The 12,928-nt window shown below is 37.7% G+C and overlaps 1 protein-coding gene across 1 annotated transcript in view; it reads left to right on the plus strand.

Moving 5' to 3' along the window:
* The window catches only part of LOC306865624 (relaxin receptor 2-like), a 51,059-nt gene that overhangs the window by 24,769 nt on the left and 13,362 nt on the right, over window positions 1-12,928 (plus strand). The window contains exons 6-9 of the mRNA XM_079410345.1: window positions 3,406-3,477; window positions 6,584-6,655; window positions 7,393-7,464; window positions 10,857-10,931. Of these exons, the coding sequence (XP_079266471.1) occupies window positions 3,406-3,477; window positions 6,584-6,655; window positions 7,393-7,464; window positions 10,857-10,931 (291 nt within the window). The remainder of the gene's footprint in view (window positions 1-3,405; window positions 3,478-6,583; window positions 6,656-7,392; window positions 7,465-10,856; window positions 10,932-12,928) is intronic.

A 12,928-nucleotide genomic window follows, 5' to 3' on the forward strand; every position in this document is an offset into this window, starting at 1 on the left:
TTTAGAGACAAAGTGTCTCAAAATATTTGGTCACTTTTGTTTCATTAATGTTAGAATTAGCAGCAGGAGTAGTCCACGGAAAAATTAAAGTTTGCTAAAAATGTACTCACCCTCAGGCCATCGGAGATAGAGAAACAGATTTGTGGCCCTGGACCATAAAACCAATAGAGCAATCGCCAAAAATGTATTGCATGGGTCAAAAATATAAATTTTTCTTTTATGACAAAAATCATTAGGATATTAAGTAAAGATCATGTTCCATGAAGATATTTTGTACATTTCCTACCATAAATATATCAAACATTTATTTTTGATTAGTAATATGCATTGCTAAGGACTTCATTTGGACAACTTTAAATTTTGATTTGTAGATTTATTTTTTGTTTTTGCACCCTCAGATTCTAGATTTTCAAATAGTTGTAACTCTGCCAAATGTTGTCTTATCTCAACAAACAATACATTAATGGAAAGCTAATTTATTCAGGTTCACATTTGGAGAAAATTGACATGAAATCCCTGCAGTGAATGGGTGAAAACATCAATAATTCACAAGTAACAACTACAGTCTATCAAATAATGTCTTGTGAAGTGAAAAGCTGGGCGTTTGTAATAAACAAATTCATAAGTATGACATTTATAACTTCAAAACGTTGCCTCTAGCTAAAATACAAGTCCTCTATCCATAATATTGCTTTCTCCGATGAAAAAAATCTAATCTGAATCGGAACAGAAATATGCACAGTTTACAAACAAAAACAACAACAATGTGTAAAACAGTTCTCAATAAAATTTCGGTGTGTGAGGACAACAGGGGATGGAATTTTTCAATAGAGGAAGTTTTATTATGGATTATGGCCTTGTTATTTGTCTCGGCGCAACTGTTTAAAGTTAAAACACCTTAATAATGTGTTTCTTACAAACACAGCTTTTACTTTTAGGTTTATTGATGTGATGTTTTTATCAGTTGTTTGGACTCTCAATCTGACGGCACCCATTCACTGCAGAGGATCCAGTGATGAACAAGTGATCATGTGACACAATTTTTCCAAATTTGTTCCAATGAAGAAACAAACTCATCTACATCTTTGATGGCCAGGGGGTGAGTAAATGTTCATTTTTTTGGGTGAACTGTTCCTTTAATGTGTAAATGCTATTATATTAAATAACACAAACGTTTAAGTGTCCAAATAATTTAGTTTTAGTTCTTAACATAGTATGTGCACAGTTCTTCCTAGCATGCTTGTGAATGCTTTAGGGCTTCACATTGCTAAATTTCCCTTCCCCTTGTTGGGAGCATGTGGTGATGGCTGATGATATAGCTTTAGAGCTCAACTTTTCTCACTGGGTCAATGTGTACCTCCCAGGAACCCCCTGAGCATCAAGAGCATGCTCTTGATCTCATTTCACTCGAACTATACATTCTTTTTTAAGCTCTTCTGCACTCAAGTAATAAAAAGTGGCAGATGAGATTATCATCCTTTCAATTTAAAGTTATAAGATTTGGAAGAGAGGCCATTTACTGAGTTTTAATTTTGGAGTGTTTACTGCCCATTCAAACCTATTTATATGCTTTGAATGTACAATACATTCTGTTTAAAATAAAAAGGCAGTTCAGTCCACTCCAGTAAAAACAAAAACAAAAAAACAGTGCAGTCAAGACTGGAGTAACTTCAGCTGAATTCTTTCAAAAGTCATGAGAATTTCACATTTACATTTTTTCCAGTTTCAAAGACATTTTATTAATTTACAGTTTAGATTTTTATTAGTTTCTTGAAGCTGCGTTCAAAATCAACGGGACAAATCTGATTCCATATTTTAACTGCATTTCAAATTATGCATTGCATTTTGTTTTAAGGTTAAAGGAAATGTCTGTAAACTTATCGGATAATGTCCTGGCGGGAAATTACCATTATTTTTTCCATATTTTTTTTTTTTTTTTTTTTTTCTTACAGTCTACTTAACTGATCAACAGTTATAGGTACAAAGCAAGCTAATAACAATGTGTTTCACATAAGCAATTATTATTGAACAATTCAACTAAGCAACTTAATTCACGTGTGTGTACTGATAGGCATCTTTCTCCAGCTCTCTTCAAGCTAATATGCTGCTTGGCTGGCTAGCTGTTTAGAGCCTGTTTATGTGTGATTTAGTGGGAAAAATCTTTTTTTATCATTTGAGTCACTTTTCAAAATTTTCTAATAGTTGCCAAATCAATTTTAAAATTATGTGAATTTGTTGCTTGGTCCAATCGAGAAAAAAACGGTGAGGGAAAGCTGCTAAATTACTAAGCTGGCAACACTAAATCTCTCACCAGTCATGGCCAGACTTTTGTGATTTCACAAAAGACAGCCTTCAGAATGGCGGTTTATGATATAAAATATATAAGCCGTTTGATGGGGAATATTAAAAAAAATGGAGTGGGTGGATTTTTACAGTTATACACACTGCTAAAACAATCATGTTCAAATAGCATGTAAAAGTCAATTTTGCATGAGAGGTCCCCTTAAAAAAAACTGTCTTGCAATTTCAGTAAAGTTTATAGCTAATGCCCCACCAATATCCTCACAGGCACTAGTCCTGTATTTAAATCATTATATTGCTGAACAGAAGCATGCCAGGGCATTTTCCAGGATTTCCAGGTTCTGGGACGAAGTTCAAAACATCAGTGGCTTGTTGGAGGCCTGGTGGATATCCTCCTCTGAGAGATTAAAATTTGATATCTGCAAAAATAATTTTTCAAGTATTTTCGAGATTAATACAGAACTTCATCTTAGGTGATCTGGGTAATGAAGTAAATTAACATGTGGCTATGATGCCAGTGCTTGTTCATGCCTCTATTTTCTGGAAGTAAATATTTCGAGGTACAAGTAAACATTGCTTGCTTTCTGTCTCACACATGTACATAATTATTATTAGTAGCATTACTCAATGTTCTAATGCCTTATGGCCTTGCTTGCCTTCAAAATATCTAAGATGACTGTATTTCATCATTGAGAGCCTGGTGAAAGGAAAATTATGTCTGTATGATGACAGGTAAACAATATATTAGTAGTGCACCCACTGTCTTAACACTGTAAATGAGGCTTATAAAAATTAGGTATTAATTGACATAATGTATTTATTAAGTAAAAAAAAAACATTGACATTACAGTGAACCGCATGATAAGTGTACAGTATTATGATGCATTGTACATACACAAAGTTTTGGATTTGACTCTGTTCCAGAATGGTTATTTAGCATCTGGCTTTGATTAAAAATTGTACAAAGCAACTTTTTAGATCTTAAAGCTGAAGATCTGGCCATTTATGGTGTCAGATGTCCAAAAGAGCATCCAAACCACAACTGATTAATAGTATCCATTAATACTTTTAGTGCTTATTTGTTCCAACTTTCTTTTTGAGCAGATTTCTTCAGAACAACATAATTCAGATGGTCTCAAGCCGTGCCTTCAGTGGACTATTCACTCTAGAAAAACTGTGAGTTCTTCTCTTTTCTTCTTTCACTTCAGATCAGCTTTTTGAACTTATAAATATTAACTCTGTTTTGATGTTAATGATCAGTGCAATTTCATTAACTTTTATTAGCGTCTGCTCCTTCGTGAAAAGATAGTGTGTGTGATCATGAGTACATATAAATATAAACAACAGTTCTTTCTGGTCCTCGAATCTGATTGGCTGGTAAGAGTGCGATATTACAGTGATATCAGAACTCCAACAGCCGTTTCACAGTTTGTAATCATATCACGGTACTACTTATAGTGAGTGTCATGGCGGACACCCAAATCCAGTATCAGTTTATAAATATTACTGTTTTTGTGTCACGGAATTTAGTTTCAAGAGGTTTTCAGGCGAGAATGTACTTGTTTATAGTTCAAATATGCAGTTTGTTAATAAAGATAACGTCTATTTGAAAATTTTGATGTTTTCGGACATGTGAGCTCCAGATGGTCAGCGGCCGTTCTGCGCTCATGAAGCTGCCCGAGAGCACCTCACCTCGGCCAGATATTCTGGAATTTACCGCTGGCTCTGAAATATCTATAGTGGTTACACGTGAGATATAATTCGTTATGGGTAAATCTAACAGTTGTCTTTGGTCTTATTAATCTATTATTTGTTCCAGAGATGATAGATGGCAAAATCTAATGTTTATGTAAATTCAATGCTGTATACCAGAGCGCTGCGTTTGCACTTTTGACTGAATTGCCCAGCAACTTTTATGATGGCTGTTGTTGTTGTTTATTAAATATTATTATTCAATAAATAATATTTTACATAACTGTATTTAATAATTGTGTTTAGTATTTAGAAACAGTGGGTGTTAGTGGTGATTGTTCCGACCATTTGATGGCGACAAGAGACTGTTTTTATGAGTCAGCAGTAAAGACTTTTACATTGAAAATGCTTTAAATGGAAGTTATTTTAGCTTCAACAACAGCTTGACAAAGTGAACAAAAGCACTGAGCAGCAAAATCAGCCTTAACAGATGAAAGGAATATTATCTCTCATTATCAAAGACTATAGAATACCCAAGACTTGTCACTCGTATAGTTTTGAATGGCTGACCTTTTTATAACGCTATTTGAGCAAAAGAAACAACATTCATGACACAGTTGTTGTCCGATTTCATTGGTGATTTCAAAAATGAAATTTAATCGTAAGCTCAGTGAACAGTTTGGGAGAATTTGACGTTTCCCCATACAAAGTGATAGGAGCTGCACTTGCATGCCCGAGAGGTGTGACATGACTTGTCTTAAAGAGACTTTGCTCATAATTCTCTACATAATACAGCAAGCTTTTAATACAGTAATACAAAAAGCTTTCAATGAACCAACTCAACATTCCTTCGTTACTAGCTCTAAAGTGATGTTTTCAAATTAGTAATGGAGGCTTGGGCTCAGCTGTTAAACTGTCAAATTTAGATTTGAATCTGTGGCGAAAGGAAGTAGTTCTGCACAAAAGAGGGCTTTTAAAGACACACCGTTAATTTATGTATTTGGTTGTCTTTTAGTCAAAGTTCAGCATTGTTTTGTGCTGAAGAACTCAGCGGATCTATGTGAATCACACAAATGGCCTATTTTGAATTCAAAATGGCAATTTTCAGCGAAAGCTGACTAGTTTTACTTCCTTGTTAACCATCTTCTCAGTTTCTCTCAAATGTAAATCAAAAGCCCATTCATTCACAAACATATCGTAACCTTTTTTTGGAGCAATAGAGATACTCAGGAATTAGTTGTTATTACCGTTATTAACTTTGCCCTCAGGCAACAACATTAAATGTTGAATGACAATGCTTACCAGTCTCTGTTTGTTCACTTAGACATTGCTGTCCTCATTTTAAAGGGTTAGTTCACCCCAAAATGAAAATGTTCCTGTTATTTACTCACCCTCAAGCCATCCTATGTGTATATGACGTTCTTCTTTCAGACGAATCCAATCGGAGTTATATTAAAAATTGTCCTGGCTCTTCTAAGCTCGATTTGCTACATGAGGCCTTTATTCATCCCCGGAGCCGCTTTATTTTATGTGTTTTGGACTGTGTAACAGAAACACCCGCTGACTGCAATGATAGAGCTTAGAAGAGCCAGGACAATTTTAAATATAACTCCGATTGGATTCGTCTGAAAGAAGAACGTCATATACACCTAGGATGGCTTAAGGGTGAGTAAAACATGGACTAATTTTCCTTTTTGGGTGAACTAACCCTTTAATGCATTGTTTTTCTTTTCCCCTTTGCCTTTTATTTTCTGCGCCCCATACCGTTCCTCTTCTCTATTCAGTTTGGTCATGTGACTCTGTGGTTTGTGACAGTAATGTGTCGGAGACTGAGCGGTTGATATCTACTCCGTTTAATACATTTTTTAACTCATTAAAACTCATTATTTTTTAACAACTAAGGTTTTAATTATTTATAACATTTTATTAAAGATGATTTTTACAAAAAGATTTTGGCAAAATGGCGCACTGCATATATTGCATACCCCATTTTTGTGCCACTGATTAAAATATTGAACAATATACCACCCTTGCACGAGATTGTGGCATGATCAATGTTACTACTTCTGTTATTGCTTTAGGTGTGGAGCACCATGGCATCTTTTGACTGTAGATCTTTCTGTTTGTGAGGCCAAGTGGGGATTGGCTCATTTTAAGGGCGCTTTGAATGAACTCCTTTTGACTAGAATATAGTAATTCTTTCCTTTTCAGCAGCTCTGATATTATTTTGGTTCCAGAAGTGATGAAGGACAAGCCTAATCCCGAGATGATGAAGATACATGATGTTGTACATCATTAGGGAAAGTCAACTCTGGATGATAAAGGATGTCTTACACGGTTTTGTAGGAATTATAATGTTTTACCTTTGCGTTTATGTTCCAATCTGTTTTTAGTTCATTTAAAAGCATCTCAGAAGCAGCACAGTGTGAGACAGAATTTAGTTTTACAGCGCTCATATTAATTTAGATTCCTAATAGGGCAATTTATTCTTATGTCTGTAAATAAATTCTTTGGACAATTTTCTTAACCTTGACAGTTTTTTTGGCGATTTTAAGTCTGTGTCCCTAATTAAACGTTGTCTTTTGTGCAGGTTTCTCAGCCAAAACCACATAACCTATTTAGGACCAGGTGTATTCAGAGATCTACACAAATTATACTGGCTGTAAGTATGTATTGCATCACATAATGAGCTAGTAAAGGAAACATAGTCTTTTGCATCAAATATCAGTCACAAAATAAATGCAGGTACAGTGTTAAGATCATGATCAACTGTAAACCATCCGTTAGCCATTCTTATGCACTTTTAAAGAAATTTCTGCTAAAAGTCTCATCAAGTTCATGCATTTTGAAGCATTTATTTCTTTCTGTATCAAAAAGTAATAACTACAACTATACAGTAATAGCCATATTTGGTGTATCTGTCATTTTTAGTTTTACACTTTGTCATTTTTAATATTTCATTTTGATGTTTCAAATCTCTGTTTTTATTTTATTCAGTATTTCTATTCATATTTTATTACAAATTTTATTTAGTTTATTTTTTTTCTCATATAGTTGTTTTGAAGAAGCACTGTCTCCCTTGGTAAATAGATTCTTAATTAAATTAATAGCATTGAATAGTACAGTTTGGCTCTGGAAAGTTCTGAAAATAGAATGTGGTTTTGCAGAAAGTAGCTGAGAATTATTTGGGTGGCTTGTTGGTTGCCAAACACAGACAAAGGCTGAACAGGTTTATGCAGTACTAGAACAAGCACTAACTGACAGAATATTTGCCAACAAAATATTTCTTTCTATCCTGAAAAAAAACAAAACACAGTTGAAATCTGACATTCTATCAATGTATTTATGTGCTTATCATTTTGTAAAAGACTTTTCAGTATGATTGTTTATTTTTCTCAGCGTATTGGATCACAATCCACTTAAAAGTGTCACCAGTGATACTTTCATTGGTCTGAGGTCACTGACATTTCTGTAAGTATCTTGCTGTTTTAATATATTTTATGGTCATTCTAATTGTGGCATTTAATTTAATCAGCTTGTCCTTGCTGTTATCTCTTAGAAGAAAATGACAAGTATTTTATTATAAATCTAATCAATCTCGTCCCTGTTTCTGATCTGATAAGAAAGAGCGAACGTTGTCTTATGAGGTTACAGTTGAGAATTTTTGTCTTTTTTTCCTACTTTGTGTTTGTCTGTTACTGTGCACTAAATCAGTGCCATTTGAAATGACACTTCTGAGTTTAGCAGTACATTGCGTATTTCCTGGGGAATGTCAACAGAAAGGCACCTTGTTGTTCAAGTAACAGCTAAAGCAATCTAAGGTTCACTAACTCTGAAACACAGCCAATTTTGTTTCTGCAACAAGACGCAACAAATTATCTCTGAGACAACTTTTTGATCTTTTCACCGTAGCACAGAACTGTCTGTACCCACAAGAAGGCAAACACATTTGACATTTTTCAGATTTTAACATGTGAGTTGCCTGAAGGCCATTGTGCTGCCATTTTTACAAGTAGTAGGAAATTCATTATCTTAGTCCCTCATCAGAATGTCTTGAATAATGCTGGAAATATCCTCTGGCTTCTAGTTCCACTGCTGTGCCAGAAATGTCAAAATTAAATGTATTCCATCACAACTCTTTTTATTAATTTCCCCCCTCTCCGCACTGTTTTTATTTATATTGTATTCTTTCCCTTTTTTCTCCTCCTTTATACTCTCTTATCATGTTCTCTTCTGATAAATGTAACTTTGTATGTGTTCTATAGGCTCAAAACCTATTTTCTGTGGGGCTATATTTTTTTGAAAAACTCCAGTGACTTTATTACATGTTTATGGGTTTTTTTTTAGCCACTGCATGCCACTACATGCACAAACTTTGATTGCGGGGGGTTGTATTTACAGAAAATCATTCTTTGAGACCAATGATGCATTCATATTTGTGTAACACTACCAGAGCCGATTCTCCCTATACGCAGAATACACAAGCTGCGTAGGACCCCCGAAACACCAGGGGGTGCTTCATTTTAGTTTCGCTTTTGAATTTGGCCAGCGGTTATGAACACATGAATGATCATTTATTTTAATGCGGTGCGCTGTTGCCCTTTCTACGTAAAAATCTGTCAAATCATGTAACGTGAATGTCGTAAAGTCTCTTGCTCGAGACACAAAAAACGAGTTGAAAGCATAGCGAGCCGCGGAAGAGACACTGTTTCTTGAGCGCTTTCCGCGAGCGCGATTCGAGACGGAGTGAACACGGACAAATGCGATTCATTCGTTCATAACCACTCTAACCGCACACATCCCATACTATAACCCCCCCCCCTGTTTTGCGTAGGGCCCCCAGAAGTCTAGGATCGGCTCGGAACACTACGCACTCTGTACTTGACTGGACTACTAAATAGACAGAAATGTAAAACAGAATAAGGTAGCTTTCACGTTTTTGACTTGTTTTGCCCTGAGTTCTACCTGTTCTTCCTTATTTGGTCATGTTCCTTTGCTTGTGTTCATTAATTATCCGTGACTACTCCTCACCTGTTTCTGTTCTCCCTGATTGCGTTTCATATGTTTATAAGCCCCTATAACGTTATGTTGTGGTAGATGTCTACTCCATTTTCCTGTATGTTGCTCTTGGATTTATAATTAAGACTTTATTTTGAATATTCCTTTCGTCGTGTGACTCGTTATGACCACAGCCTTGACAGAACGCAAGCCCATTATCCCCGTTTTGTTTTCCGCTGGGTTTTTGTAAGTTTTGCGGAAGTCGCCGCTCTTCATTCCGCCCTAGCCTGCTGAAATTAAGCGTGGGAGTTTGGCGGGATCGCCACGAGTGCTGCGAGACTCCCTCAAGCCCGCTAGCTGCTCCGGTCGGCCGGCTGCAGCTCACTTCAGCTCCAGAGTTCGCTCCAGTGTCCTGGCCAGAGTCCAGTGCAGGCTCTAGCCCCTGACCAGAGTCAAGTCATGTCCCCTGACGTATTGTCCACAGAAATCATTTTTATCAGTCTTGTCAGTATTGTCTTGTCTGTTGGGGTTCTTCAGAAGCAGGCTGCTTCTCCTGTCATGGACACTGAGGCCATTCCCAAGCCGCTTGCTTCTCTGGTTGCCTCGATGGAAGCAGTTCCTGAGTTTACCCCTGTCACCAAGTTCAGCCCAAGGAGGGCTGTTGGTCTCATGTCCGGCCTAGAGAGAGCCTCAGATTCCAAGCCTAGCCCTGAAAGGGCTCCTGTTCCTGAGTTTAGCCCAGAGTGGGTTCTGGTCCCTGAATCCAGCCCGAGAGAGCTGCTGTCCCTGCGGTCCCAGGGAGGACATATAGACCCGAGGTTCTCCCCAAGTAATTTTTTTTTGGGGGGGGGGCTATAAGAGCTCCAGCTGAAGAGGCCAGGCCTTTAGCCAAGGCCACAGAGCCCGATCCGCCATGGATCCCTGGACTGTCTATCCCGCCATGGCTCCCCGAGCTCCCTGCTCTGCCATGGCTTCCTGGACTGCATGCTCCACCATGGCCTCCCGGAACGGAGGGGGGGAGTAATGTCACGTTTTTGTCTTGTTTTACCTTGAGTTCATCCTGTTCTTCCTTATTTGGTCAGGTTCCTTTTCTTGTGTTCATTAATTATCCGTGATTACTCCTCACCTGTTTCTGTTCTCCAGAATTGCGTTTCATGTGCTTATAAGCCCTGTGTTTTCCTCCGTTCCCTTGTGTTTCGTTAACGTTATGTTGTGGTAGATGTCTCCTTCGTTTTCCTGTATGTTGCTCTTGGATTTATAATTAAAATACTTTATTTTGAATATTCCTTTCGTCATGTTTTAACCACAGCCTGACAGTAGCACACACAAAAATAAATATGAACTGAAAACTCTTTTTTTTGTGATTTTATTGTTAAATAGATACTGCTTTGTAAATTAGTTGTGCATATGTCCACTGAATAACAAGCTCTCCATTAGTCTTGCATTTATGAGTACAGAAAAATTTGTTCTCTAAATTTGCATAATAATATGAATTATGTATTGCTTGTGTTAAAGGTTAATGTCTTATTTCCTGCAGTTTCTGATTAAATTAATGACATCCTTTAATTTTTTTAAGTGTATTAATTAGTTGACAATTTAGAACTCACTTTACAAGAACCAATTTAAAACACAATTTCCAGATTATTGTGCTTGTAAAACAGAGGACACCTAATAGCACACAGCTAGTTTGGCAGAAAGTCTTGATTGTTTTTCCTCTGAAACTGATTCAGTCTCATGTAGAAGTGTTGCACGGGGGTTGTTACATTTCCGCAATAAAGACCTTCTCACTGTGACAGTCTACACATCAAGACTGTGTTGCCATTTTACATTTCAAATGGTTGATTTTAATTTTTGATTAATTTCAGATCAATGGTAAACACGTCCCTGATGTGGCTGCCTGATTCGAGTTTCTGTCAGCACATGCCCTTGCTCAGCTGGCTGTGAGTATCTCCTATTATTGACCCATTTTTCACCTCATACACAAAGTGGAGAATAAAATCATCCACACCTTTCCTAATATGAACAGTGTACAAACAGTAGATCATCAGTATGAGCATGTGTTTCTGTCAAAATTCAGTAGTGGAGAGTAGTTTACGCTGTGCCAGTAGTTGTCATCAGTAGTGCATGGGTCCTTTCTAAATATATGATTACATGTCAAAAGAAAAATAAAAAATATATATTTTTCCATTTAATTCAAAATTATGTATCTTGAGGTTTATTTGCACTAAGTGTAAATAGCTATAGATGCTATTTACACTAGCAAATAGCGATAGTGTCACGTGTATGCTCTGTTTAGTTTTGAGTTTTTCATTGTGTTTTCTATTCTACCTGCCCTGACCTAGGCCGTTTCTCAATATGCGTACTTGTCTGTACTTGTGTTCTTGTGGACTTGTTAAACGTCATCAGTCGCTGCCCAAGTACTGTTCCAATTCAAAGTTCACATCTAGCCAAGTCCAGTTCAAATCCCCAGATGTGTTCTTGATCCGCCCCTTTTACAGAGGATGCATCGAGAGGTGACTTGTGCGGACTTGATACGGGCCATAACCCAGAATTCAGTTCGTCCTCCCGTCCTCGAGAGTTCGTTCTTCTGAGTCGAACTTGGCAAGTCCAAGCTCGAAAGGACGGAAGTCCAGACTCTGCGAACTTGGTATTGAGAAACAGCCCTAGTTTTCCTTAGTTCCCTGATTATCATTTGTATCACCTGTACCTAGTTCCTCCGCTCTTGGTGCGTGCTTTCAGCTGTGGTTGGACAGCAAGACGATCCACTGTGAACTTCCTGTATATGATTTTCCCATGATTGAGCTGATTAATCTTGTTCTTTATTTAAACGGATCAAATTATGAAGTTGAAGAAATAAAGGAAACGTTTCAGTCTCGTTGCCCAGTTCCTTCTGAGGCACGCCGCGTTTCACCAGCTTACCCCACACTAGGAACCCCCACAAATCGCACCAACGGCTAGAACCGCCTGCCCAGCCCTAATTACCGCCGTATCCTCCTAAGCTCCACCATAGTCCTCAGCCCAGAACCGCCGTCCACGACTCTCTCAAGCCCACCGTCCGTGGCTCTCTCAAGCCCGCCGGCCTCTCTGCTGGCTCAGAAGAGAAGAATACGGAGGAGGAGAGTGTCGGCTCCAGCCCCAGAACTCGCTCCAGCATGCAACTCTGAGCTCCTGGATATGGCTTTACCCCCAGGGTTTTCTGCTCCTGTCCTCATCCCAGAGTCCGCTCAAAGGAGCTCCCTTTTTTGGCTTTTGAGTGCCCCCCAAAATTGCTAATTCACCCCAAGAAAAATTTTGTGGCGCGAGACGTGCCTTCCGGGAGGGGGGCGAGATGTCATGTGTATGCTCTCTTTAGTTTTGAGTTTGTTTTCATTTGGTTTTCTGTTCTACCTGCCCTGACCTAGTTTTTCCTTAGTTCCCTGATTATCATTTGTATCACCTGTTCCTAGTTAATTTACTCATTAGTCCCTCGTTTGGTTTGTATTAATAGCCCTGCCTTTCCCTTGTTTCTTTGTCCTGTCTTACGTTGTGTGAAGAGGTTGTGTTTTATTTTTATGTGTGGATTTATTAAAAGACTCTGTTCATTTGACTTCCTGACTCCTTTGTGCTCTATTGAGCTTCAAGCCCCAACAACCCGTAAGAGATGGATGCTATTTACACTAAGTGCAAATAGCATATTTTCTTAGCGATTGATACTATTTACACTAAGTAAAAATAGCAGTATTTTTTTTAACGATTTGATATTAAGTGCAAATAGCTACAATAATGCGCTCTCACATTTGTCATTAAAATAACTCCTTAGTCTCCCTGCTACACTAATAGTAGCTTTCCTCTGTGTATACATCTGTACAATTTTAGCTGTATTATTTATGTCCCCTTCAAAAACTGCTCTTGAGAAATTTTATGTACATTGCCCCCCCCCCCACAAATTTACGCCCCT

The sequence above is a fragment of the Barbus barbus genome, assembly GCF_936440315.1.
Source record: "Barbus barbus genome assembly, chromosome: 47".
Taxonomy (NCBI): domain Eukaryota; kingdom Metazoa; phylum Chordata; class Actinopteri; order Cypriniformes; family Cyprinidae; genus Barbus; species Barbus barbus.